The 25,369-nt window shown below is 30.0% G+C and overlaps 3 protein-coding genes and 1 pseudogene across 3 annotated transcripts; 2 read left to right on the plus strand and 2 right to left on the minus strand.

Annotated features, from left to right (window-relative positions):
- Positions 1 to 4,137: 4,137 nt before the first annotated feature.
- LOC108472170 (uncharacterized) lies at positions 4,138 to 5,085 on the minus strand. The gene is made up of 3 exons (XM_017773679.1): positions 4,639 to 5,085; positions 4,456 to 4,587; positions 4,138 to 4,368 (listed from the first exon to the last, which is right to left on the minus strand). Exons 1-3 carry the CDS (start codon positions 5,083 to 5,085, stop codon positions 4,138 to 4,140), a joined length of 810 nt encoding a protein of 269 aa, XP_017629168.1.
- A 3,047-nt stretch (positions 5,086 to 8,132) lies between these two features.
- On the plus strand, positions 8,133 to 11,841 carry LOC108472172 (probable disease resistance protein At1g58602; annotated as a pseudogene).
- A 1,768-nt stretch (positions 11,842 to 13,609) lies between these two features.
- LOC108472173 (putative invertase inhibitor) lies at positions 13,610 to 14,149 on the minus strand. The gene is made up of 2 exons (XM_017773680.1): positions 14,073 to 14,149; positions 13,610 to 13,997 (listed from the first exon to the last, which is right to left on the minus strand). The coding sequence occupies exons 1-2, from the start codon at positions 14,147 to 14,149 to the stop codon at positions 13,610 to 13,612; spliced, it is 465 nt and encodes a 154-aa protein (XP_017629169.1).
- A 4,065-nt stretch (positions 14,150 to 18,214) lies between these two features.
- LOC108472709 (uncharacterized) lies at positions 18,215 to 20,482 on the plus strand. Its single transcript, XM_017774263.2, has 4 exons — positions 18,215 to 18,739; positions 18,846 to 19,058; positions 19,945 to 19,970; positions 20,045 to 20,482. The coding sequence occupies exons 1-4, from the start codon at positions 18,386 to 18,388 to the stop codon at positions 20,268 to 20,270; spliced, it is 819 nt and encodes a 272-aa protein (XP_017629752.1). The 5' UTR covers positions 18,215 to 18,385; the 3' UTR covers positions 20,271 to 20,482.
- The last annotated feature ends 4,887 nt before the right edge of the window (positions 20,483 to 25,369 follow it).

The following is a 25,369-nucleotide window of genomic DNA, read 5'->3' on the forward strand; positions in this document are numbered from 1 at the left end:
CTCACCTGACATCTAGGACCCTCATATTCGTCTTCAGATAGTATCGCATTCTGTCACCCGCTAAGATCCACAGATGAGCCATACCCCTTACAATTTCACCTAACTGCTCCTATAGTCCTCTCCTAAAATGTTGACAAGGACTCCCATTGACCACCCTCAAGAAAAACGAATCAAACAGACCTATATCTTTAATCTCCATATGGAGAAATTATGTATTATTAGACACAATATCAACTAAAAATGGTTCATTCCAAAGCAACCAAATCCAACCAGAATAGCCTCTCACTTTAATACAATGGCAATATTCTGTAACACCCCTAACCCGTATCCTTCACCGGAATAGGGTTGCAGAGTATTACCGGCCAACTGATTTAATTCAAACACACATTTTCATATAATCAACATTCATCCATAATCATATTATCCCTGAAATGAGCCTACGAGGCCCCAAACATGCTTTGGAAGTGGTTCAAGACTAAACCGATCAATTGAGAACTATCATGAAATTTAAAAAAAATTCTGCAGGGGTTACACGCCCATGTGCCTGGCCGTGTCTCTCACACGGCCAAGAGATACGCCCATGGCTCAGGCCGTGTGGACATTCGAAATGGAATCACATGGCCATGTCTCAGCCCATGTCTGACCCCGTGTAACTTTCTGACTTGCTCACACGGCTAGACCACATGCCCATGTGTCTAGCCCGTATACCATTTGAAATGGCCTCACACACCTGTATACCAGGCCGTGTGGAAATAGGGCATACATACTGACTTGCACCACATGGCCAACCACACGCCCGTGTGATTAGCCCGTGTGAAAACTGGGTGTTACACGGTCAAGCCACACGCCCGTGTGCCAGGTCGTCTGGACAAAAATAGGCTATTTACCAAGCCAATTTTGCCACCCAATTTGTGCATACCTACACAAGCAAAAATTCAACATTTACAACACAATAAACAACCAATCCACAACATTCATACACCTATAATACCAATTTCAAACATGCCCCAAAACTCATTCATTTTAATAACATAATAGGCATTCCAACCAATTCAAATCAAGTTCAATAATACCCATCAAACACCACACCTATTCATGCATATAATACTTCATTTGGTAACTTCTACCTATACTAATTCACATCCATAAAACATTCATATGCCTATCTAATATCAAGACCACATTAAACACTTGCATATATTCATTTCATCTACTACTTATCAAAACACACCATAATTGAACACTTATACATACCAAGTTAGCCAAATCACATGGCTTCATCATGTATATAATAACATGTATCAAAATCACTAATTTAAGTGACCAAAACTATCATCCTTATACTAGCCTATACATGTCATATTTACATATATCCACAAGTTCAAAAGTACCGATCGGCAACTGGATAATGTGATGTGTAACTCCGACTTTGTCCGAATCGAGCGAGCTATCGAACCTCTATAAAACACAAAAAAGAAACAAAGTAAGATTTATAGCTTAGTAAGCACGTATAATTTAGAATTAAACTTACCATTTATACATAATCAAAGCAAATAACTAAAGTAAACTCCATACACTTTCCAAATGCCTATCACAAGCATTCAACCATAGGTTAGACTTGTCAATACATGAAATCATCCATTATCACAATTCAATAATCAATATAACTAGCATTCAACATTTCATTTTCAATCATAAAACCAGTAATCTATTCAATAATAGTACTCATCCGTATAAGCAGAATTTTATGCCCGTTGAAACTATTAGAACTCCAAAGGATATTCGGGTGATAAACATCATTAATCCATCAATTCATTATCATAAGTGCTCTTACGAGCTATGACCGGTAAGCTCCTCCTGAGCTGATGGACAGTAATCTCTATTAAGCTAAAATGCTAAGCTCTGACGAGCTGAAAACAGTAAGCTCCAATGAGCTAAAAACAGTAAGCTCTTAAGAGATAATATATCGATAAGCTCATACAAGCTGTGGTGAGTCCAAAAAAAATGCAGGAGCTCAACCAAAATGGTAACCCTAGTTACATGTCATTCATATCCTATGAATTCATACAGTCCAAACAGGGCTCGATAACCATTAAACCATGTCAGTAAGGTATTTATATTCAAGTATATCAATTACTCAAACACAACATTCATTTCCAATATTTTCAAATATATAAAAGTTCAATTCTAATTATACGAACTTACCTCGTATTGTTCAGATAAAACTATCGGCTATTCGTCAATCTTCCATTTTCCCCGATCTAAACTCGATCTCGGCTTATCTTGATCATATAATGTCAAATTCAATGCATTTAGCATTCAATATATTCAATTTAGTCCATAATTCATATTTTGGAAAATTTACATATTTACCCCTAAATTTTTCAATTTTTACAATTTAGTCCTTATCACATAAAAATTGCAAATTCATGCAATTAACTATAATCCATGGTTAGCCAAATTTAACACATATTACTAGCAGTCCATAATTTCATTTTATTCACACTTTTAACCACATAATTTCATAATTTCACAAATTAGCCCATATTTTGCATTTTTACTCAAAATCACTTTGTAAAATATGTAAAACTATCATCTAGCTTCCATATTTCACATCAATCATCAAAAAGCATGAATATTTATCACTGGCATCTCACAAAATATCCAACAAACTCAAAAATTAGGGCACGGGCTAGCTAGTACTCAAAGTAACGATTACAAAAACGTAGAAATCATCAAAAACCGAACAAAATTCAACCTTAATCAAGCTTCAAAGGTGCCGAAATTTAAAGCTCCCAAAACCCTTATTTCTTTCTTATTTTCAGTTGAAAAACACAAAGATGGACATGTTTTTCATCTTTTGTTTTATTTAATATACCTTGTTTATTTAATTACTAAATTAACCTTAGTTTAAACATTAATAAAACATATAATGGATGGCTATTTATGTCAATTTCCACTATCCATGGTCTATTCACAACATAAGGACTTCACATTTAATCATTCATATCAAATAAGCACTTAAACAATTAGAATGCAACTTTTGCATTTTACGCGATTTAGTTCTTTTGTCAAATTAAACATCCAATCGATAAAATTAATTTACGAAACTTTCACACATGCATTCTAACATGCCATAAATACTAAAATTACTATAAAAATAATTTTTTGACCTCGGATTTGTGGTTTCAAAACCACTGCTCTGATTTAACGAAAAACGGGTTGTTACATATTCAAATCTCGTTTTCCTAACAACATAATCTGCCTTCAACCTGCTAACCTGAGTTTCCAACAATGCAATCATATTTAAACTGAATTCCCTCGTATATTCTCTTAAATATTTATAAAACCTCGGATGTGCACACCCTTAGCAATTCCAAACAAGAAATTTTGTATCCATAATAAAAGGTACGAAAATACACATACCTCAACCCAAGCCGCTAAACTGAATCGCCATCTTCCTTTCCTTCAACCCTTCCCGATATGCTATCACCTTCAAATTTTGTATTAATGGCAGATGCCATTGCATTTAACATTACACCCACCGAAATCATGGCACCTTTCGTATCTCCCATACTCGTATCCACAATATCTGATGGCAGCGATGTTGAACCCCCACCTAACACCAGACACTCTGCCATGGTGTCTTTATACCCCGATGAGACAACCTCCTTCAGCACCATATCAAGCTCATCCAAAACCACCACCGGTTGCTTTGAATTGTCGAGCATTTCTTTCCCTTTTTTGGATGCCCCTCGTAAAGTTATCCCCTTCAAAATACTAGTACCTTATCTTTCTCTTTTTACTCTCCTTTATCACCACTCCTTTGGAAGCCCATTTTTTGCTAAGCCCAAATTAGTCGAGCTTGACCCTATTCTCTGAAATGGTCCTTTCCAAGTTTGGGCTTAGGTCCATTAACCTTCTCAAGACTCGCCCTATTTTCCTCAACCCATTTAGATCCTCATGCTCTTTTTGAACGTCAATACTTCCTATAACCAACAGTTGTGCTAAATCATCTTCTTCATAAATTGAATTTGCAATCATCGCAAATCTTCATCCCATGCCAACCTTTATCTGATCATTAATCTCATACGGATTCCTTCGTGATTGTCTCCTATAATTACGAGTTACGGTCATCTACTCACCATAGTTTGCCGATTTTGCCTTTCTATCAAACTCCACCGCCGTTGATAGTTTAACCCCTAATGATTTCGGCCATCCCATCTCTTCTTCGTCGTTCTCTTCCATCTCCTTCTGCACATTGAGTTTTGGGCATCCATCCTTAACATGGCCAAACCGACCACATTCATAGCATACATTAGGTAAATTTTCATACTCCTCCCTTTGAATTTTATCCTCAATTCTCAACTAAGGCATTTGGAGATTAACACTCACAGCCATACGTGCAAATCTTCCTTTAGCACCATTTTCAATGTTATCATCCACTTTGACTACCTGCCCAATGGTATTCCCTACTGCTTCCAACAAACATCTTTTAAACCACGCCCCCGGAAAGTTTGGTAACCGTACCCATACCACCACCAGCATTGGATATTCCTCCTGTGTACTGAATGACAATGACCAAGGCTGCACAGTCAAATATTGGCCATAAACCACCCATCACCCTTCCGCTAATACCTTCTTATAATCCATCTTGGCTTCAAATTTTACCACATAATAGTCGTTAACAAGATCCATCAATTGAAACGTACGAGTGGGTTTCCAAATTGCATAAAGTTTACTACACAAGCTATTTAATCCAATTTTCCTTCCCAGAGATTTGATTATCACCGACGTAAACATGCTTTTCAGGACCAAAGTATGCACTCTGTCAGAAAAACGGATGTCCGGCATCCCATCAATAGTGGACATAATGATATCACCCTCATTCAAAACAAAGTCATCATTCTCATAGTCCTCCTTATCTTCACCATTCAAATTTCCATTCGCCAATGCAGTTTTAAACGAATGAAAGCCACCTTCACTTTGCGCTCCTTGATCTCCCACATCCGATGGATCTTCTTCTTGACGCCACACCTTTTTCAGTGCCCATTTCCCGCTTGTTGCCTGTGTCTCTTGCTCCATTTTGTAAACTACTAACAACTAACTACAACGTTTTTTAAAAAAATTTATTTAAACTTTATCTATACATATCTTATATAACTTCATATAATCAAAATTGATAAATTTAAATTTTATCTCAATTCCTCATTTTACGTATTAAATTGCAGGTTGATTCAGATTTATTTCAATTATAAATATTGATATAAGTAATACCATCAACATTCATATAAACTCATTCAGCTTCGGCAAATTCATGGCTACACTTATGGCAAATTCATTGGTCAAAGCATTCATTGCTCTTTTTCCTATATCAACAGCCACAGCCGCTAGCGGCCCCCCATTCATCATCGCTCACCAGACTCAAATCTGACACCGAATGCGTCTCCGTCTCTATCGACATCTACAGTCAAAGGATTCGTTATTGTGGAAGATAAAATATTCGCTGTTAAAGTCGTAGAAATTGATCTTGTTACTAATGCTAATTTTTCGTTACTGTTGTGATTATAAGAGAGTTGAATCAAAGGATTCTTTTGAGTGTAGTTCCCAATCAGACTTGGAAGCGAAAATGGATGGTAAGACGGCGAAGGCAGTTAAATTGTCTAAACAAGCCAATGAAGAGGAAGATGGTTTCAAGGTGTGTGATAGCCAATATTTCTAACCGCCTTATACCAAATTTATAACGTGATGCGATACGAATATTTCTAATTAAATATCAAAAATTTTAACAGCATCTTATTATATATCTGGGTTTTTTAAATTTTAGCTAAATATCAAAATTTCTAATGTGATACCAATATTTTCAATGTGATACCAATATTTCTAACATATAGCGAAATTTTTAACATGATATCAATATTTCTAACGGCATCTCATTAGATATTTTGCCAAATTTTCTAACAAGTATCAAAATTTTTAACAATATCTCATTAGATATTTTTCATATTTATTTGAAATTTTAATATTTGGTTAGAAATATTGAGTATTACAAATTTTGTTATTGACTATTGGGTTACATTGGCGGAAAAATACAACTGTAAAAATAAATTTAAGAAAAACATGCACCAACAAAAACAGTATATTTAAATAATATTTATATATGAATTTAATATATTATATTTTGTTTATCATCTATTAATATAATAATTGCTACAAATATTTGTTAGTCTGAACCACTTCTTCTTCTTTTTTGGTATATTTTATACCAAAATTTGAAAATACTGAAATTTTGAAGGGATACAAAATTTTAACTAATTACCATATCAAAATATCTAATAATATATTTTTAGAAATTTCAGTATTTGATTAAAAATTTTGATATACCAAAACATTTAATAAAATATTTTTAAAATTTTTAATATTTAATTAAAAATATTAGTATGATGGTAAAGATTAGTATTTAAACTATTTTTTGCTAAAAGTGGTACTTAAACTATCAATTTCATCTTATTTTATATCAAAAGTATCTGACGTTCAATAAAAATATGTCATGTGTTATGTTATTATTGGTCGGTATTGTGTTTTGATAGAGTAAGACCAAATTAATAGTTTAAATACCGCTTTTGATAACAAAATTTTACCTAGTTGAGAAAAGTGATATAGTCCGAGGGTCAATTTTACATTTGTCTTTTTCTTTTTACCTTTTCATTTTCTCTATAAAAGTTTATCTTCACTTATTGTCAATTAAGGTTTCATTTATTTTAATGTAAAAGTTTTTACGAAAAATATGTTCAGCTTTTTCTGATATTTGTTTCATGTAAAATAGGATGATCAACATAAAATATTTTTCAATTAACGTAAAATTATCACCCGTAAAATGTCTGACCAAGTTTTTTTTCCATAAGACATTTTCCAGACTGATAAGACTTTATTTACTGTAACACCCCCATACCCGACCTGAACATTTGGTCAAAGCATCAAGATGTTACATTATCTACTACATTCTTCACTTATCAAATATTTTCTTATAAACTTTCATAACTTTCCAATTTAGCCCTTTTTGTCATAAAAGTTCAATATTCACTAATTAATCATATTAAATCAATTTTCTTTCTTCTTACATTTTAATCACATAATTTATCTCAATATTTTATTTCACATATCAAATTTTTATGCATTTCACTTTTTTATTTCATCCATATATTTTCTCAAGTTTAACAATTTAGTCCTTAAAAATTCTATATTTTTCTACATTTTCACTTTTACAATACTTTATGCATATTTCATCATCTCATAACACATTCATTAAATTTTTATCATAATTTCATTATTTACATATTAAATTGTTTAGCACTTAAATTTTTGTACATTTTTCAATTTAGTCCCTATTGCCATGTAATTTATTTTTCACCATATAAACATTTTTTAATCAAATAATTCATTATAATATCTTATTTGACATAACAAATTTTCATACATACCACTTCTCTTGTTTTAATTATAATTTTCACAAAGTTTACAATTTAATCCTTAACATCATGAAGATCCATTATTTATTATAATTTCACCTTAATATCACTTTGTCATCAATTCACTATTTCATTTAAACTCTTTATCATAAATTTCAAATGTATGTTTGTTTTATTGAAAACATCTTTTATGAAATATTTTCAAGAAATCTATCAAATAACAAAAATATTTTACATGATTAATCTAAACATTAGAAAATATTAGTTTTTCAAAAAGAAAATCATTTTACAAAATTATTTTTCAGAAACCATTTTCAATGAAACAAATGGAGCAGAATTAAGTTCAAAGCAAATGAGTAAAGTATGGAATACTAACTTGAAACTACAATGTTGTTTTCCAAGATTTGAACATATATTTATTATTTTTGGAAAATACAACAGCATTGCATCCAAACTAAATATTCGAATTATATTTGAAAGTGCAAACTATTAATAAGCAATTAGAGAGATTAATAAAACCTAAAAAGATAAATCCAACTGATCCAACTATAAAAGGTTAAATAGATAGATAAGTTAAAATAAAACCACTTGGGCTGCTACTTTTCCTTCTTTCCACATTTCACGATAAAGTTCCTTTTCTCTTTCCACGCTTCCCATAACCGAAATTAAATTTGTTCTCCAACAACCATTACATTTTGAGCAATACAAACACTGAGAAATCAGTGCTCAAAATATTGAGAAAATCTATGGAATTGTCAGCTATATCCTCTGTTCTCGAAACAATTGGCATGCTAACTCAACAAGTAACGTCCTTGTTGGGTGTCGATGACCAAGTTGAGAGTTTAGAATGGGAGCTGAGATGGATGCAAAGCTTCTTGAAAGTGGCTGGTTCAAGAAAAGCTGATGATGAGGTGATGCGTAACAAAGTTGCTGATATCAGAGACTTGGCCTACGATGCTGAAGATGTGATAGAGACTTTTGCCCTTCAAGTTGCATCCAAAAGGAAAGCTGGTTTTTCGAATTGCATCAAAAGATCGGCTTGCTGCCTTAAAGAGGGATGCTTGCTCTACCAAACCAAGTCTGAGATAGAGAAAATCACAGTCAGAATCAGTGAATTGACTCGACAACTGAAGACATATGATGTAACAAAGTTGGGGGTTGATGGAGAAGGACCAAGTTCTTCAGCTCGAAGGCGAGAGTCGAGACGGCCTTATCCACATATTGTCGATGATAATATTGTTGGATTGGATGGTGATATCAAGACATTGCTGCACTTTTTATCGATGAAGAAAGTGAATGCAGTGTTGTTGCTATTTGTGGAATGGGTGGTCTTGGTAAGACCACTCTTGCTAAGAAAATATATCAACATGACCAGGTTGTCAGTCATTTTAAATACTTGGCTTGGGTATATGTTTCTCGACAATTCCAAAAAAGAAAAATTTGGGAAGACATCTTATCCAAGCTTTCCTCCACCAACGAAAGAGGTAGTAATCAAAGTGACGACGAATTAGCACAGAAGTTGTTTAAGTTCTTGGAGGATAAAAAATGTCTGGTGATACTTGATGATATTTGGAACATTGAAGCTTGGAATAGTCTAAAACCTGCTTTTCCAATTGAAAGGAATAGCAATAGCAAGATATTGCTCACATCTCGAAGGAAAGAAATAGTTTCCCATGCTAACCCAAGATGTTATCGGTGTGCGCTGCGGTGTCTAAACAATAAGCAAAGTTGGGAATTGCTTCAAAAGATTGCGTTTCCTCGATTAGATTTTGCAGGTAATATAATTATCGAATTAACAACTGCAAAATTATTTGATCTTAATATCTATACATATAGGTATGTATCATACCCATTCACGAATCAAGCTATCACTTAAATTTGAAGCCCCTCTAAATTTGAGAGTGATAAAAAATATTAAGTTTTGAAAAATAAACTTAATTTAAAAATTTTATATGTAGATCATAATTTTCTTTTTTTTCCGTTTTTTTTACAGGATATGGAGTTGATGCGAAATTAAGAGAGTTCGGGAAAGATATGGTTAAACATTGTGCAGGTCTTCCATTAGCCATCATTGTATTGGGAGGAATTTTGGCTACAAAGAATAACTCATTAAATGAATGGCAAAAGGTATCCACAAATGTGAAAGCATACTTGAAGAGGGACACAAGTGATGTAAAGGATGTGTTAGCATTAAGTTATGATGATTTACCTCCCTATCTAAGTACATGTTTCCTTTATTTAAGCCATTTTCCTGAAGACTATGAGATACGTAAGGGTAGATTGATTCAATTATTAATTGCTGAAGGTATTGTTTCACCAAATCAAGAAGAAGATTGTGGGGAACTAGCAGAAGATGTGGCAGAAGGTTATTTGATGGAACTGGTGGAAAGGTGCATGATTCAAGTATGTGAAAGAGACATCTCAACCTTAGAGGTCAAAACATTTCAAATGCATGATCTGATGAGAGATTTCTGCATGTCAAAAGCAAAAAAAGAAAAATTCTTTTACATTGTTGATCAGTCAAATGCATGTTCGTCATCCACAGATCAAGGGTTTCGTAGAATTTCTATGCATGAATACTGTCGGATACAGTGCATTAAAAGTACAAAACTTCGATCACTTCTTTTCTTCAAAGAAATTCCAATAGAAGCGCTTCGGCCCCGATCATTGGTAAGTTACGAAGAAGGCGAGAGTCGTTTTTGCAATCCTCTAGCTTCGATTCTGTTTATTTCAATAATTGGTATATCGCTTCTAAAACTTAAAGGAATTTGGACATACATGCTCAACAATTTCAAGTTCTTAAGAGTGTTAGACTTAGAACCAATCAACGATTTTCTTGGATGCAAGTTACCGACTGATATAGGTAATCAACGATTTTCTTGGATGCAAGTTACCGACTGATATAGGTAATCTTATCCATTTAAGATTCTTGAGTCTAAGGGATCTTAGCTTCGTAAGATCAAAGCTGCCATCGTCTTTGGGTAACTTGAGATGCTTGCAAACCTTGGATTTAAGACTTGAACGTGGATCATGTTCACATTCTAATTCTATTTATGTGCCTAATGTGATATGGAGGATGCTGCAACTAAGACATCTATATCTCCCTTCCAAATGTAAAAGCAGAACTAAGTTGAAGTTGGGTACTTTGAGAAAACTCTTAACACTTGTGAACTTCAACACCAAGAGTTGTTATGTGAAGGATCTTATCAACATGACAAATCTTAGAGAGTTGGTATTGGAACCCACCATTGTTTGAAAAGTCAAATGGGGTGGGCACCAAAAGTAGAAAGTAATATTGGTTGGCAAGTTTTAAAAGTTAGCATGGGATAATTGCAATTTTGGTCCTTAATTGTATAGGGACATTGCAAGTTAATCCTTGAACCTCAACTATAAATAGGCCTAACCATTGCTTACTTTCTTCATCCCATAATTGTCATTCTCTACTTAAGGCATTATTCTCTCTCTCTATTTGTAAATTTTACTTGTAATTTTTGAAGTGAAATATATTTGGTAGTGCCCGAGAACGTAGGCAAAATTTGCTGAACCTCGTTAAAATTCTGGTGTTCTTTATTATTTGTTTTGCATATTTTGTGAATGTGATTGTAGTGATTTATTGTGCTATTAAATTACAATAGAGAGATATTCTGGTTAGGAAAGACTTGGTATTTAAGTGATCTTCGTGATCTACCTCTCTTTCCTGGGAATTGAACTTAATGTGATTTTTCAGTACAATAATTTTACTCTTTCACACGCTTCCGCGCAACAGTTGGAGATTAATGGGCCCTTCAAGATTGAAAATTTTAATGAGTTGGACAAGAATCCACCCATCATCCAAGCTAAATATCTTCATTCCTTGTCTATTATCAGCAATGAAATAGATACAAGGCATTTGACCCACCTCCTTTCGTACTGTGGTAACCTACATAAATTGAGATTAGCTGTGGAGATCAGTAAGTTACCAGAGTACCACTACTTGTCTTCAAATCTCGTTTACATAAAGTTGGTAAGGTGCAAGCTTGAGGAAGATCCAATGCCAACACTAGAGAAGCTGCCTGACTTAAGGGTTCTTGAATTCTATGACAAAGCTTTCAAAGGAAAAGAAATGTTTTGCTCTGCACACGGTTTTCCCAAACTCGAGTCTCTAAGCCTTATGTATCTTGAAAACTTGGAGGAGTTGAAGATGGATGAAAAAGCCATGCCTTCTCTTCGGGGATTGGAGATTGGTTACTGCCCAAATTTGAACATACTTCCAGATGGACGGAGGTTCATTACAACCCTCGAAAAGTTGAAGATTGAATCAATGCCAAAGACATTCATAGCTAAAGTGTTGCAAGGACGAGAGCATGTTCCTTTTATCATAGTTCGAGACTGACATGATCCTTGCTAGGTAATTTCTTAATCAGTCATAGGAAATGTTTATATATTCATAGACATTCTTGCTTTTGTTCTCACACTCTGTTTTTCACTCTAATTTGTATTAAGAAACTGAGTTTGTTTTATTGTTATGTTTCAGAAGAAGAATGGGGTTTATTGCCTAATGGGAATGGATGGCATGGAAAAGGTGATATTCTACTGTTCTCCAACTGCTTTATATTAATTAAACATGATTCAGACTTCGTAGCTGTTGACCTTTTTTTTATATGGATTCGTTCTTAAAACATGCTATGTGTATATATATATATATGTATATATATATATATATGTATATATATCCAAGTTCCATTGGGATCTATCACACAATTTCAACTACTTACTTTTTTTTATTAAGAAAGAGTGTGGAAGTGTGCAATTTGGTGTGTTATTATATTGTAAAATTGGATATTTGGAATTATCTATTGGCATGAAATCCGTTTGCTTTATTTCCTATCTATAGTGATAATTAATGTTGATAAGATAGTTATTGTCATTTTTTCTATTAATCTATTAGATTACATAAAGGGTTTATTTCACCATATGTTTTTAATTTATGTGTCAAATTCTAAATTAGGCTTAAACTTTAAATTTTTAATTTCGTTAGCCATGGCAATGGATGATATGTGCCAACAGACCCGTTCACGGATTGGGTTACCTGCTTAGGCTCGAAGGTACGTCCAAAATTTGGGAGGGTTTCAGTAAAATTATTATGTTTGGAAAATGAGTTTGGACAAAAAAAATTAGACCCGTTTAAAATATGAGTCAGACTTAAGTTTGAACATTCGAGTCCCGTGCCCGGTCCAACCTAATCCATTTTAAGTTTATAATATTTTATATTATATTATTTTTATATATTATGTAATTTGCAACACATTAAAAAAATTAGCATATACTAAATATTTAATATTGCTCTAATATAAACATTAAATAATGTTAAAATGACTATATAAAAATTTCAATAAATAAAAAAATTATTAGTATTAAAAGTAAATTGAATATTTTTAAAAAATTATTTAATAATATGGGTGGGCCTAAAATAGGCTTGAATTAATCTTTTGTAAATATGGGCAAGTTTGAGCAAAATTTTAGGTCAATATTTAGGGTCGGGCTAAGCTTAGACAAACATAAAATATGTTAATATCATATTTAGACCTAACTCAAACACAACTCAAACACAACTCAACTCTACCCACGAGCACCTCTATGTGTACTATCTAATTGCAATATATGTTAGTGTGTTTTTTTTTGTTTTCCTTTTATATTTTATTTTTAAAGTACTCTTTAATTTATTCCTTTTATTTCTAAAAAAATTAATGTTATAAGTAAAGTGGTTTTAAATTTTTATAGATTTTATAAAAATGATTTTTTACTTTATATAAAAATAAATATAGAAAGTAAAACAATAATTTATGTACAAATTTTTCTTTTTTTGAATAAAATAATTCTGTAAAAATAAATTAATTATGAAATATAAAAGTTTTATTTACATAACCTAATTAAGAATTTTTATTTTAAATTTATTTACTTTTCCTGTAATTTATTCTAACTAAAATAATGTTTTTTTTCTTAATTTATGTCTTTTATTTAACACCAATTCAAATAGTATGACTCTTCCCAATATTGCATAAAAAAATTAGGAAAATGCAGAGTCTGTATTGAGTCAATAATATTTATTTATTACAACCACGTTCAAATCTTGTATTTTGCTGCTCTCTTCAGTTCACTACCTAAAAATTACTCAAAATCTCTAATATAATCTGGCAATCATTACTAACAACATTCATCTCATCAATAATATTCTTCGGCACAGCCACTGTTGGGCTCTTCTTGGAAAGGTCCGAGCAATATGTAATCATCGGCATAGCATACCGAGTAATAGCTAGCTTCGCCGCATCCGACCCTTTATCACTAAGCATCCGTCCCGCGCTGTCAATATTATCCCGTGCCCCCAGAAATCTCCACCAGCAGTTATCGAGAAGGTTATGAAGTGCTGGATCCTTCGTGTTCGTGTACAAATTATCCGTATCGGTGTATAGTTTATCGGCGTCACGTGTACCGCACGTAATCGATATCGTTGCCAAGCCCTTAACGTCGGCTGTTGCACTTTTCGGATCACTGTGAAGACATGTTTAGCAAAGACTAGGATTAGGTGTTTTGCTGCAGATATTGATTATCATTGCTTCATCAGACATTACATTAAATGGTTGTAATATGACAGTTAATGTGATGAGGGAAAGAGTGAAAAGACAAAGCCTGAAATTCGCCATTGTTGAAGTTTCTCAAGCTACAACTTTACCGCCTTCTTTGTATTTTGATTTAGTGAATGGTAATTTTCTTGTTTGCAAGAACATATTTATATTACTAGGGTTATATGAATGGTTTTTCTTTTTCTACTATCGTTTTTTATGCGTTTAAGTTTCCTTTACAAGTATTTATTAAATTTTTTGTTATTTAATTATGAAAACTTATAAAATCATTACTCAATTATTTGATTTTTTCCTTTTTTATCAAAGTCATTAAATTATTAACACAAACATACTTGACAAGTTTTAAAATTAATATAACAGCAACTTTAACCCTAAAAAATGATTAAAATGAAACTGTAATTCCACGTCATCCCTATCCATTTCTAATAGAAAAATGACAAATCAAATTTTTCCTCCTGATTTTAAGCTTTTTTAGCTAGATTTGAATTTTGTCAGCAGAAAAATACTGAAAATCAGAAGGAAAAATCTGATTTGTCATTTACTTATTGGAAAGGGATAAGGATGATGTAAAATCACAATTTCACACAATCCCTTCTCATTTATGGGATAGGATTGTATGAAACAGTATATGTATCATTTTTTAATAATTTTATGTCACATCAACATTTTTATTTTAAATTTCAGTATTTTCACCATGTAAAAATTATATCCTAATTAAAATCCTAAAATTCAGGATGAAATTACGATATGACATAAAATTATTAGAAAGGGATAATATTATGTTTCATACAATTCTTGGATGAACAAATAGTTCTCTCTCACTCGAATATACTAACCTAAACAAGTCATTCTATATCCATGTTAAATTATAATGAATGTGAAATATCTAATTTCACAGACATAATCTTAAAATAAATCTTCAATAAAAAGTATACTAGTTTGGCTTATTTATCGGAACTGTAATCACATCTTTAACTTAATTTCTGTTCGAATTATCCTCAGCAATAAACTACTAAAAATCTTCAATTTTGTTCAAAACATACGGGAACAAATCTGATAAATAATATCCAAAAAGCTTTTGAAGCACCTAAAATTGATGTGAACGACAAAAGGAAGGGAGAAGGGAATTAAAGCATATTATTATTATTACAACCATGTTCAAATCTTGTATCTTGCTGCTCTCTCCACATGAATCACACTGCCTAAAAGTTATTCAAAATCCCCAATATAATCTGACAATCAGTACTAACAACATTCGTCTCATCAATTATATATTTCGGCACAGCCACTGCTGGGTTCTTCTTAAAAAGTTCCGAACAAAATGTAATCATCGGAATAACATTCCGAGTAATAGTTAACTTCGTAGCATCGGACCCTTGATCGCGAAGAACCCGTCCGGCACCATCTATACCGTCTCGTGCCCCTATAAATCTCGTCCAGCAGTTATCGAGAAGCTTATGAAGTGCAGTATCATTCGTTCTCGTGTACAGATTATGTACGTATCGTTGTATAGTTTATCGGCATCGCGTGTCCCGCATGTGATCGAAATCATTGCCAAGCCCCTAACGTCGGCTGTTTTACTTTTCGGATCACTATTAAGACATGTCTTGCAAAGACTAGGGTCGGGTGTTTTATCGCAGACATTGATTATCATTGCTTCATCTGACAGTACATGAAATGGTTGCAATGTGAAGGTTAAGGTAATGAAGGAAATAGTGAAAAGACAAAGCCTGAAATTCACCATTGTTGAAGTTTCCCAAGCTACAACTTTGCCTTTCTCTTTGTGTTCTGATTGACTGAATGGTGATTTTCTTGTTTGCAACAACTTATTTATACTGCTAGCTAGGGTTTATTGATTTATATTTTATGCCCTGAAAGTGTTGAATTTTATATATATCAAATATAGTTAATTAAATCGTACATCCCTAAATTATAACATTAATTTTAGATTGGGCCCAAAGTTATAAAATATTATAATTACGTATTAAATTATCAATATTATATTAATAAAAAATTTTATTTCTAAAATCATTAATTTAATTATTACATAAGATATCAAATCGTATGTAAAATGAAAATTATAAGGAAAAATAAATATTATAAAGATGAAATCGTATGTAAAATGAAAATTATAAGGAAAAATAAATATTATAAAGATGAATGTGGTAAAAAATATTATGCGATTAAAGTTGCCATATAACCACATACATGAACATTAATAGAAAGAGCTGTAGATTACTGCCTAAGTAATAGTACAGCTCATGTTATGAATTAGACACTTGTTAAACCAGCACATTTATTTGTTTCCCTTTCAAATCAAGGGTTGGTGCATATTTTCTAATAAGTAGATGACACGTACAATGAATGCTTATTTTCAAAATAATAAATATATTTAAACGATATATAATAACTAGTTTTTATATTCGTATATTGCACGTAGGAGTGAGTATTTGATCGAGTCGAGTTGAATCGAGTTAAAAATTTTCGAGTTAGTCGAGTTGACAAATTCTATTTTAGCAACCGAACTCAATTTGAATTTTTTCGAATCGAATAGAATCGAGTCAAAATATTTCGAGTTAAGTTGAGTCGAGTTAACGAATTCTATTATTTATATTTAATGTTGCTTTTAGATGGACCAATTATTTAACTAGTAGATGAATCACAAGATTATTTAACTACATGAAAAATATAATGATTTAGTCTTTTAACTTAATGGGTAAACATTTATTAAAACGACGTAGTTTTACCTTTTAATTTAATTATTTTGAATTTTAACTTTTAAAAAAATAAACATTTATCAAAATGACGTAGTTTTATCTTTTCTTATTCGGATTTTCGGATAACTCAAATTGTGTAATTCATATTCGAGTTAAACCGAAAAACTTAATTTTTTATTCGAGTTGATCCAAATAACTGGATTAACTCAAATAACTCGAACTATTTAATTCAAGTTTTAAATTTTTATCGAGTTATTTGAATCAAATCAATTTTGCTCACCTCTAATTGCGGGTTAATAGTGTTTATTGATATAATTGTTTCTAAAAATAATATAAATTTAATCCTAACATAAAAAAACTAATAATACATTTCAATTATATATATAATTAATATTTTTATTATGAAATTTGAAATATAATATTAAATAAAGATGTTAATTGTTAAATAAATTGAAAAAATTTGGATTTTAAATATTATATTAAAATGTTTATAATAATATTAGATAAGTCCATGTTTTATTATAAATATTTTGTACTAACAAATAAATTAAATTATAAAAATTATATTTTTGTGAAAAATAATTATAATTAATAGTAAAAAATAATTTTATTATAAAAATAATAAAATAAGATTAATTTTAAAAAATCTTATAAACTACAATATAATAGAATAATGGGATAATGTTACATTTGATTCATATACTTTCATAAAATGTCTAATGTGATTAATAAAAAAATATTAAACATATATAAGTAAAAATGTCATTTTTCCGTTTAAATAAATGATTATTTTCTCCAAAGAACTTTTCATTTTAATAATGTTTTAATTTTTTACATAATATTTTGTTATTATCCTTGAAAGTAAACTTAAGTTTATTAAATTATTAATAAATTTATATTTTGACTACTTAATTTTAAAAGTTATAAAATAGTTATTAAATTATTTAAAATTTTCATTCAAGTCACTTGAACTATTCAAAAGTTTTTTATTTAAGTCACAAAGCTATTAAATTTTAAAAAAATTTAACTAGTAAGCTCCAAACAATAATTCAATAATCCATACGGTGGAGTAATACCCATTAATAAATAGATTCATGATATTTAAAGTTATTTCATGAAATAAAATTGAATTGTTAAAGAAAATGAAAAGAAGAATTTTTAATTGATGTAAACTATATAAATAGAAAAAAAAATCATACAACAGAAATTTTAATAGTTAGTGAGCATTTTATATTTTTTTTAAAAAAAAAAAGTTAACTGAGCAAAATATAAACGTACGTAAAATAGATATTTTCTATAAAAAAATGCATGTCAGAGAACAGAACACCTTCAAGCAGTTGGGACCTAACAGTGACAACAACGATAATATCCAACAGATATTTTGCAAACTTCAAACCATTCAGATTTATTTCACTTTCAATTCAGAAGAAGAAGGGAGAAAAAATCCATAAAAGATTTTTGATGACAAACAAATCAAATCAAAACCCATCACAAAAAAAAGGAAAAAGGATTCATCCTTTTTCTTCTTCTTCTTCTTCTTCTTCTTCTTCTTCTCTGAAACTCAAACACTTTGCTGCAAATGCTTCAATCTCTCCTTTCCCTTTCTTCTCCTTCCCCTCTCTCTCTCCCTCCCTTCCATAACCCATCTTGTTCCCCACTCCTCCAAAAATCCACTTTTTTCTCCCCTTTATTTCCCCATTCCAATGTCCATCTTCGCCCATTATTAGCTCTACCTCGAGAAGAACCTGTCACTACCCCCATAGCTGAAGAAAAAGAACAAGAAGAAGAGGTTCCAATTGAGTTACCTACATCTTATTCTTCCTTTTCTTCTTCTTCTCCTCTCCAAACTGCCACCACCGTTTTGCTCTCCGGTGCCATTGCTGCCTTCTTGTTTCGATCCATTAGACGCCGTGCTAAGCGTGCTAAAGAGTTTGTGAGAATCCTATTTAGCTTGTGTTAAATTGGGGTTTTTTTCCCCTTATCTGCCATATTTCAATTTGGTTTCTCTGTTTTTTTTTTTTTTTTTTTGGTGTATGTAGAGACTGAGGTCGAAATCATTGAAGGAAAAGTCATTGAATAGGTTGAAAGCAATGGGATCTGCTTCGATTAAAAACAAAAAATTATCCACACCATCACCTGTTGATGCATTGTTGGGAAGCTTAATTGCTGGTGTTATTGCTGTTTTTCTGTATAAGTTCACTACTACTATAGAGGCTGCTCTTAATCGCCAAACAGTCTCTGATAATTTCTCGGTTTGTTCTTTTTAATTGCCCTGCTTTTAATCATTTCTTGTTACTTTCAGTTGCTTAATTATTTCAGTGATTCATTTGTATTGAAAACTCCATGTGTCTATGTTGGTATGTTGATAGAAAAGGGTTTTGGTTGTCCATAGGCATTATGTGGTGTTGTCCCACAATATTCTTTATTGAATGGAAAAACTGTTGGTAAAAGCTACTCAAAAAAGGCAAATTAGTTACCCTAACATAGATTAAAGATAAATTGGTCTTTCCGTTAATGATTTTATCCCATTCTGCTATTAAAAATTGGTTATTGTATAATAACATAAGGTACACATCACACAAGCATATCTGACTTCTAGTGTAAATCCTTCCATGATACTAAATGACGTAGGCTTCATGTGGGACAATAAGAATATCTTTAAATCTGTTTGATGTACCTTTTGATCATTGGGAGAAGAGGAAAAGGATGTAAAGATTTGAACCTGTGTGTGTTAGGTGCTAAACAAGAGCTTTAACTAATACTCCAAGTTAGTCTTGGCCTTTACAGATGACTATCAGTACCATATATTTACTATATATTCTACATGATAAAGTAAGGTCAAATCATTCACTTTGCCAATTGAGCCTTAACTCGGTTGGCATCATTATTATTGCAGCGGTTAAGAAAATGTGGGTTCGAATGTGCTTAAACATGTTTACAATGATATATAAAATGGAATGAGCTTATGCTTATCAAATTATGGAGTGTAAGTTCATAACCATAGCCTATTACCATTTTGATTTTTGACAAAAAAACCAGAATGGACAATAGAAGACCTCATATAGTACAGGATGCCATTGTTATTTACTTAAAGCATTGTCATTCTTCTCAAACATTTTTCATCTCCATGCTTTGCAGGTTCGTCAGATAACAATAACTATCAGGTAATTCCTTATTATTACTTCTCTTGTCCGTAAATGATTGTTGTTCTTATCCCTTAAACATGTTTTATTTGTAGGACTATTGTGAATGGATTGTGCTACCTTGCAACATTTGTTTATGGCTTCAATTCTCTTGGCTTATTCCTTTATTCTGGTCAACTTGCCTTAAATCCAATCATGGAAGGTTCCATGATTAGTGAAAATAAGAATAAAGATGAAGAGAATGTAGGGTCAGTAAGTTCAGTGAAACAAAATGCTATAGAAGGGAGTGAATTGAGCAGTAGCAGGGAGAGGGAGGATTAGAGTCGAAATGATGAACAAGAATGACAATGTATATTTTCATATATGGTTTATTCATGTTTTACTAGTTTTTTATAGTGTTCAAAATTACTAGATCTAAATATAATCAATTGTAAAGTACAGGACATAGGCTTTTGTATTGTAAACCCATTTACACAGCAGAAAATATTCACAATATTTATTGTAATTATGCAATAGACGGTCCATTGTTACAATTTGATTCTCTTGTTAAGGCTTATAAACTATAGTTTTAGTTAATCTCAGAAAGGCAAATGATATAATCCATGTAACGAAACTTTTAACTGTTCATGGGTTGAGCAGGTAGGCTCGGTTTGATTTGGACTGGATTTGGATTAAGATTTTTATGTTTCGAATTGGTTTCAATCCTAACTCAACCAAAGCTAAATTTATTTTAAATAATAAAAAATATTAAATTTTGAATAGTGAAAGTGAGCCTTTGGGCCAGTTGACCCAAAAATAGACTTGGGCTTGAAACTTTTTAGATTCGAGCAACACTTCGACCTATGAATAGCTTTAACTGAAACTTTTGTTTATAATTTTTAGGGTTTGGAAATCATAAAACAATCGTGAATATATGTTTGAACAATGGGGTGTCATAAAAGGGGAATATATCGTTTGTAAGTTCCCCTAATTTCACTCTCTTTTGAGAATTGAGACAAGTGTCCCAATTACAATCACTTCAATGAGATATGTCACCCTCAAAAAGAAAAATAAAATCCATTAATTACAATAATTATATAATCAATTACACTAAATTTGGTCATTAAGTGACCTTCACGTAAACTTAATTTATACAAATTATCCTTTTGTTATATTTAAATTTGAGATTTTTCAAATAAATAATTTTTTAAAATAAGTATGAGAAAGTTAGTTCTTAAGAGGGGGCTCCATATCGTGTCATCTTATCTTATTGAAGTAATTATATTTTAAGTCATAAATAAAACTTGGAAAAGGATGTTTTCAAAAAGGAAGAAAACAAGGTTTAGAACACCCACCCATAGCACTGGAAGGAATTACAACATAAGTTATACAGAATTAAAGTCTCATCGTCCTTGTTTTTTAAACAATATGAGATATGTGTTTTATATAAACTCATAATTATTTATTTTTTGTTTCTAGTCAATGTATAATTCATTCTGTCTTGACAAAATATTTAAAACATTTATACACAAGTTAAATTTATACAATATAAATAATTAACAAAATATATTTTTTGCAGATTGGTGTTGATACTCAACATAATGCTTACCATATTAAAGGAATATTAGATTAAATCACATATAAAAAATAAATGAAAAAGATAAAATATATATAAAGAAGAAGTTGAAGATAATGGTATAGGGTAGCCTTCAAAATAGACAAAAGACAGCATAATTATCCAACCTTATTTTATGGAACTATAAGAAAGTAAAAAGAAAAGATTGAAGGTCATGTAATGACATAATGTATGATGATGAAGATAGGAGATGGGATATAGTATTGTTAAATATGTTATTCAACCTAAGACACAATATAAAAAGTATAAACCCACTAATTATACCAAATCAAATAAAGAGGGTATGATTCTCTCAATTATTTTTTTTATTTTTATTTAATATATTTAGGGTGAAATTTTTCTATACAGATAACTTTAAAACATTTATCTTTTTTATTTTTATTTTTATAAATATCAATTAAGGAAATGTAACGATTTTTAATTTTATTTGTGGAGTTAGAAAAACATTACTATTATCATATCTAGACCTATTTATAGGCTGAGTTAAGGGCGAAGCAAGAAAATTTTTTGGGAGGCCAATATTAAATTGTATATATTTATCTTTATAATTTGTAAATGATTAAATCATTTTTTTTATCATTTTGGGGACAAAGTGTAATTTTATCATTATTAATTTAAAATTTTACAAATTATAAAGAGGCCTCAATGAAAATTTTCTATCTTAAGGGGCTACTAGGTTGAGCAACTTGTTTATGCCAATAATTAGGTTAGGTTTAGACAAGAATTTTTGTGGGTCGGACCAACTATTTGAATTTAATTTAAATAATTTAAAATATATTTAAAATAAAAATTAATTATAAAATATATTTTTAATTTTTTATTAATTTTTAACAATAAAATGTCCCTAGGCTTTTAAAAAAATAGAGTCAAATCTCATCCCGATCCAATCTATAAACAACACTAATTATATCAAATAATTAGTTTATAAACTCGTGATTCTTGAATTTAATTGTATGTATTAATTAAAATATATTAGGTATATTTATTATTGTTTTAAATGATTGAAAAATAAAAATAATATAATATAAGTGTTTTATACTTGATAATAAAATATCAACCGATTTATTAAATGATTGCATTAAATTTTGGAATGTGTGTGCCTTTTAAACCATTATTTAAGCATCAGTAAAGCTAAAACAATTTTTAGGGGCGAATGAAATTTTAATTTTTATAGTCTATATTTTTGTAAATTTTAAAAGATTAAATTGAATTTTTATAATTTTAAGGAGACCAAAGTACAATTTTACCTTTACTAATTTAAATTTTTTAAAAAATTTAATGGCCTAAATAGTAATTTTTTATTTTAGGGGACCAGGGCCCCTGCCAAATTTCCCTAGATTCGCCTTTATATTTAAGCAAAATAATTGTATTTAATGTTTGGGATAAATCCTAAAATTATACATGAACTATGGTTTAATGTGCAATTATATATATACATGAATTTTAATTTTGTGTAATTTTATATATGAAATTTTAATTTGATCCAATTCTTATAAACTATTAACACAATTATTGATATAACATCATTTTATATTTATATATTGCATACATAAATAATTATATTTATTGAATATAAAAAATTGATATATTTATTTCTTTAAATGTGCATGATTAAATCGAATTAAAGTTTCAAATATACATTTGAATTATAATTAAAATTTCATGTGTATAATTACACCAAATTAAAATTCATATAATTTTGAGATTTATCTCTTAATATTTAAAGATTAACTTTAAAATTGTTACATTTATAAATATCAAATAATTAGTCATTAATCCAGAGAACCCAGCAAATAGTGTGTTACAAATATTAATTAATAATAGTGGTATTTCTAATTTTTAGCTTTTATATTTAATCGTTTTGAAAATATTTTATCCAATTTTACAAGTAAATTTAATAATTAATAATTTTAAAAATATTTAATAATTTAATTGATATATTTTAATTTTAAAATATTTCACCATAAAAAATAATTAATTGATATACTTTTAATCAAAAATAGAACCTAGAATGGGTGAGAAATCTCTTAGAAGTAAAATTATAAACATATACAATATCTTCTTGAATGTAATGTGTAGTATTTTTTTTTGGTTTTTTTAAAATTAATATTTTGAATGTATTTTGTGGGGTGTGCCTCGTATTTTCAGTTAAATAGATAGCGACGTCACAATAAGAAGTGTAACTGCCTAATTTTCAGTGGTGTAGAAAATGGTGATTTGAGATCACTAAATCCGACAAGGTAAGATTAAACAAGATAGCAATTTAATATTTATGAGTCAAGTAAGAATTTAGAAGAATTTTTGAATTGGTGAATTTGGTGAATTAAAAGAATTTATTAGGTCAAACAGGTCAAAAATGAGGTATCGAGACCTCGAATTTGAAAACCAAGCTATAAATATTTTTATAAATATTTATGGAGTGTCATTTAGTTAGTATTAAAGTTTGGTTGAGAAATTTTAACGTTCGGGTAGTCAATTAAATAAAAAGAACTAAATTGTAACAAAAATAAAATTTGCAAGAAGGATTAAATAGCTCAAGTGTTAAAAGAAAGAGGATTTAAAGGGAAATTAAACCTAAAAGTGAATAGGCTGGACAGCAAGGGCAAGAAAATCAGCAGAAAAATAAGGGAAATAAGGGCAAAATTGGAAATTTAACAATTTTAACATATAAGAAAAGAACAAAATTGAAAAATCTAGAGTTCTCTTCATATTTTCTCAGCCAAAACGCCATAGAAGATCTGGAGAAAGCTGGTTTTTCATATTTTTAGATCATGTGAGTTTAATTCTTGCTTTTTCTTGATAATTTTTATGTTTTTATGACTTTTACAATTAGGTCCACTTATAGAATTCATTAGTTTTTTATTTTATGGGTGAAATTGGAAGTTACCCTGGATGGGTAAGAAAATTTTGTGATGAATTATTATGAAATTTAAGTTCTAATTTCATATTAATGTGGTTTTATTAAGTGATTTTGATAGAAAATGGTATTTAGGACCTAATTGTGAAAAAGTTGTGAATTTAAGGTTGGTATTGAAATTCAGGATATCCAAGGTTTTGTAATAGTTTATAATGATAAAATAAAGTGTTAATTGAGAAAAATTAGTTCAATTATGGGTGAATTGAGTAGGGACTAAATTGTAAAAATTGTAAATTTAGGGGTAAAAGTATAATTTTGAAAGTTGATGTAATGACCCGAACTTTAATGTTATAGGAAAAGTGTATTTTCGGGTCTCTGTTTCTGAAAAATGGATTAGAAAATATTTATTAAAAATAATTACGAAGTTAATTGAATAATTAACTAGGCTTTAATTAAGTGAATTTAGCTTAATTAAGAGAAATTAGGAAAAATAATTAAATTGAATAAAGGATGAAAGTTGAATTGTAGATTAAAAAAGTAAAAAGGATTAAAATGGAATTAAGCCATTGACAATAGATGAGGTTTGCAAATGGAAGAAAAATCAAGATTTTTCTTGAATTATGTATATTAAATGTTATAATTGTTATTATTATGGTTTTATATTAAATTATTATTATTATTTAATAGGTGTTATTATTAAATAAATTAAAAGAAAGACAAGTGTATGGCAAAAATAAAATACATGTGTAATAAATATTGTACATACATTTGTAAAATATGTATGTATTTACTTATTATTTAAGTAAATAATTAATGTATTTATTATCATTAAATTAATATTATATGATGAATAAATTAAATAAAGACAAATGTGTGGAAATGATTTGATACAAGTGTATAAATGAAAATATATACATTTGTAATACATGTATTTAATCATTAATAGAT

This window comes from Gossypium arboreum, chromosome 11 (genome assembly GCF_025698485.1).
Source record: "Gossypium arboreum isolate Shixiya-1 chromosome 11, ASM2569848v2, whole genome shotgun sequence".
Classification (NCBI taxonomy): Eukaryota; Viridiplantae; Streptophyta; class Magnoliopsida; order Malvales; family Malvaceae; genus Gossypium; species Gossypium arboreum.